Source organism: Morone saxatilis, unplaced genomic scaffold (genome assembly GCF_004916995.1).
Source record: "Morone saxatilis isolate NCDOM2014 unplaced genomic scaffold, NCSU_SB_2.0 Contig21, whole genome shotgun sequence".
In the NCBI taxonomy this organism is placed as follows: domain Eukaryota; kingdom Metazoa; phylum Chordata; class Actinopteri; family Moronidae; genus Morone; species Morone saxatilis.
The window spans coordinates 13,205,377-13,209,298 of NW_023339774.1; the positions used below are offsets into that span (position 1 = coordinate 13,205,377).

The 3,922-nt window shown below is 40.9% G+C and overlaps 1 protein-coding gene across 1 annotated transcript in view; it reads right to left on the bottom strand.

Annotated features, from left to right (window-relative positions):
- The window catches only part of fubp3 (far upstream element (FUSE) binding protein 3), a gene marked incomplete in the record, with an annotated part of 22,908 nt that overhangs the window by 7,537 nt on the left and 11,449 nt on the right, over window positions 1–3,922 (bottom strand). Inside the window, 6 exon segments of the mRNA XM_035668323.1 lie at window positions 945–1,074; window positions 1,355–1,455; window positions 2,065–2,167; window positions 2,289–2,393; window positions 2,603–2,701; window positions 3,890–3,920. Coding sequence (XP_035524216.1) covers window positions 945–1,074; window positions 1,355–1,455; window positions 2,065–2,167; window positions 2,289–2,393; window positions 2,603–2,701; window positions 3,890–3,920 — 569 coding nt within the window.

Below are 3,922 nucleotides of genomic sequence, written 5' to 3' on the forward strand. Positions count from 1 at the left end.
CAAAACAGAGGGGCAATGGGCTGCATATGGCATCGTAAAGATATTAATCACCACACCCTTTAAGGGACGGCTGACAGCACCCAGACCCACCGCCATCTCCACCATATTGGCCCACTTCATATGCTAATGCACAGAGAGGGGGACGCAACGCCCAGGTTTATTTGTTTCCCTCGCCCCACTACATGCACAAAAGCCACTTGACATTTCTATTGCCATGTTTTTATCTTAGGTAAAGAGGCCCCCTCCGACCCCGCCCACCACTGCACGCACACACACAGACGCCAAGGCAACCTGCATGCACACATACTACACACACACACACACACACACACACACACACAGCTCTTTCCAATGCAATGGTCAATGACTTTTAAATAGCTGGCAATAGAGTGGGCATGAATAGCCAATAAGCTAATTCCTTCTATTCATTCCCTCGCTGCACTCTATTGGGCTGAAAGACCCTCATTAGATGCCAGGCAGCCTTCCACATGATTGAGGGCTGTTATTATGCACCTTTAACAATTAATGTCACATTACACGCATTATCCCCGTCATTAAGCCCTTAGTGAAGCCAATGAATGCCACTTGTGCTGTATACATGAGCCCTGGAGGGAGAATAGGAGGGTGGTCACTCACCCCCTCTTCTCATCAGTTTCACGCAGGGGCAGAACACCAAATGGCATTCAATTTTTAAAAAAGGGAAAAGGCAATCTGTTGAGTTGGATATACTCTTATTAAGACCATTCATATTGATGAACTCTATTATTTATTTCGAGACTGCAAGTTGTGGGATACGACCTCACAGTGAGACACTGATTAAACCAGACAAACACACACACACACTTCCAAGAAACTTAAATACGAGCTAGCAACAAGATATGTCATAGCACGACCAAAGCAGTGTCCACAGGTGTCTAAATCTCTAATAAAAACAAGTTCTTTACCTTTGCCAATCACAAGTCCACACTTGTCAGCAGGTACTGCATATGTCACCTCCTGCAGTCCTCCTGGTCCTCCCATGTTACAGTCACCTCGCCCTCGACGTCCTATTATACCTCCAAACCCGTCTCGCTCCTAAGGGAAAGGAACCAGGATAAATACAATAGAAGGAATTTTGACACAAATGGCAGTGACCTTTTTTTATTTTGCCTCTTTAGAGTTTTTCTATTGTTCATGTTATTAATAAAACCCTGTAAGAAACTTGTTCAAGTTGACAGTTGTAAGATGTAATTGCCCTTCTATCCTGAGTATTATCATGATGTGTCTTGGCATCACTAATCACTGCCATGTATTCCAGCTAAACACAAATGAAATAGACAGAAGTAAACAGAAAGGTCAGAGCAGATGCACATACCTGAGCAGTTTGAACCAGTTCATTGATGAGGTGGACCGCGTGGTGGCAGTGGTCTGGCTGGCCCATCACCTGAGCAACTCGGTCAGGACTGACTCCATCATCTGGGCAACAAATACAAGGGACACAGAAGGTCTTTAGATACTCAAACTGTAAACATACTTACTTGTGAGTGCCTTAAATAAGTCATTGAGTAAAAGCAGTAAGGTTTTGTAGGATTTGGATTGCACAGCTCAAGTGAGTTGTGAATAAGTAGGAAAAAATGTTTTGGATGATCTGACTGGAACAAAAATCACTCTGTCCATGAATTCTGATGATTGTGAAGCTCTGCCTGAAGCTCAGTTGCTCTACATTTTTCCTAATGTAGAGTGCCTGTCAGACTCCCACCAAGACAGGCCAGATGAGAAAGTCTTGATCAAACGTGTCCCTATTTCCAAACCGACTACAGAATGTCTTTTGTGCACCGATGGATGACTTCCAGGTGTGCCGTCTGTTTCAATACAAACTGAGCCTGAAAATGTACTCAGACATAAAAATAAAAAAGTGTTTGAAACGTGTCAAAGATTAAAATGTATACATGATGCAAGGCGTTAACAGGCATCCAACGTTACCCACAGCGTACATTTTGATTATAGTTCTGCATCTTAATATCACGACCACAACACTAGATGAAGGAACGCGACAATGCCGTAGGTCTTGTTTTATCTCATCACCTTGTTTGAACTGGATCCTGACCCCTGCATCATTCTGAATCTTCTTGATCATCTCTCCGTTCCTGCCGATGATGATGCCGACAGCAAATCTGGGCACAACAACCTGGATGAGAAGGACAGAGAGATGAATTCAGAAAGGAATTTTAAAAAAATCTCTAATGTAAATTATTAAATCCTATTAGCTTAGCTGTCGAACACTTGAAAAGCAGAAAAAAAGCTCTTACATCTAGACTGCTTCCTCCCATTTTGGATCCAAAGTCTGCCCTGCCAACCCTGAAGTCTCCTTGGTCCTTGTCTCGGATGAGCTTCACCACAAGTTCACGAGCTTGCTATATAAAAAAAAAAAAAAAAGACATCAAAATCTTTATGAAAAAACATCATTTAAACAAAGAATGCTGCATGGGAAGTCAAACTGAACTTCTCTCAATAAAAACAGAGGTTTTCAAATGTTTGAGTGGAAGACTGAAGGAATAAAATGTGTAAAATTGAGTGTAAACTGAAAAGATAGCGGCACACACTGAGCTCTTCGGAGACCGACCTGCACTTTGTGGGGATCCCCAGTGATTCTCAGGGGCTTGTCTGCTCCAGTGGGCATGGGGTCATCCTGAATCATTATCATCTGCACTCCTGTTCTCTCCTGCAGGGGTACAATCAGACAGGAGCAGAAACACACAGAGAGTTACCTGGGGTCCAAAATACTGTTTACTCTGAAAGGTGGAAATTCTGCCACATCTCAAAGACCAGGTTTTTTTTAATTTTTATTTAATCATGACAACTTCTACCTGGAGGTTAATACTTAGGGAGGGTGTGACCGGATATTTTAAAGTAATCAAAAATTTTGATCTAATTAATGAGTCATGAAAATAAATTGGAAATGCAATTTGAGCAGATTAAGTTTTTAAAAAGTCATAATCTAAAGGCAAATACATCAGTTTTTATGTGGGTGCTCAAAATGAATAACTAATGACATAGTAGTGTAATGAAAATTACACCTCACTTCTTCAATGCCACTGTGCTGAAAGGAAAAAGTGGAAATAAGTGAGATTTCTGTTGGTGAAAAAACACTCAGGTAGGTACAATGAGATTCTCTGTGCACACTAATCAGTTATTTTATATAACAAAATATTATTTAAAGAGCAACAACAGCAATGTTTGGTGTTCAGTATGCAATGTCCTTGGTTTGGTACGCCCTGTGATCCAAACAATTACTGTCAAAATAGCCAATAAACTCATGTGTGGAACAGAAAAGTTCTGGCAGTGAACCAGTTGTTGTCATCTATCAGTTATTGTATTTGGCTCGGCCCGGTTAGCCAGGTTGGGACGGACCAGAGCTGGACCATACTCTCATGACAGTTAGATCCACTTTATGGAACATGACAGTTTCCTGGTTAGTTACAATAGAAAAGATTAGTAATAATGTGTAAAATGTAGTGGCTACACCGGTTGTCCCAATGTGTCAGATACACATTTAAAAATCAATAATTATGTAAATATAAAGTACCAGATTGAACTCGACAGATAAAGCAATATTAAAAGAAAAAGGTTCTTAATAATTCAGAGCCAGTTCCACTTCCCCAGGTTTTTAGAGCTTAACTTTTAATTTACTTGTCACTGCTAAGAATGCGTTTTAAATAACCACGCTTATGCACTGCACTTAATTAAACCTGCTCCTCAACAGAGACTATTGTTAAGCTGCGTTTAGCTGCCCGTCCATAATCTCTACAATGGTGCAGAGTGAAATGTTAGAAAGAACCAAAATGAAAAGGTTGTCAAATACATAATTTTACTGTAACTGCTACTCATTCAGTGCGGTCTACTCTCAGACCTGCAGTTGTTTGATGGTCTCTCCTCCTTTGCC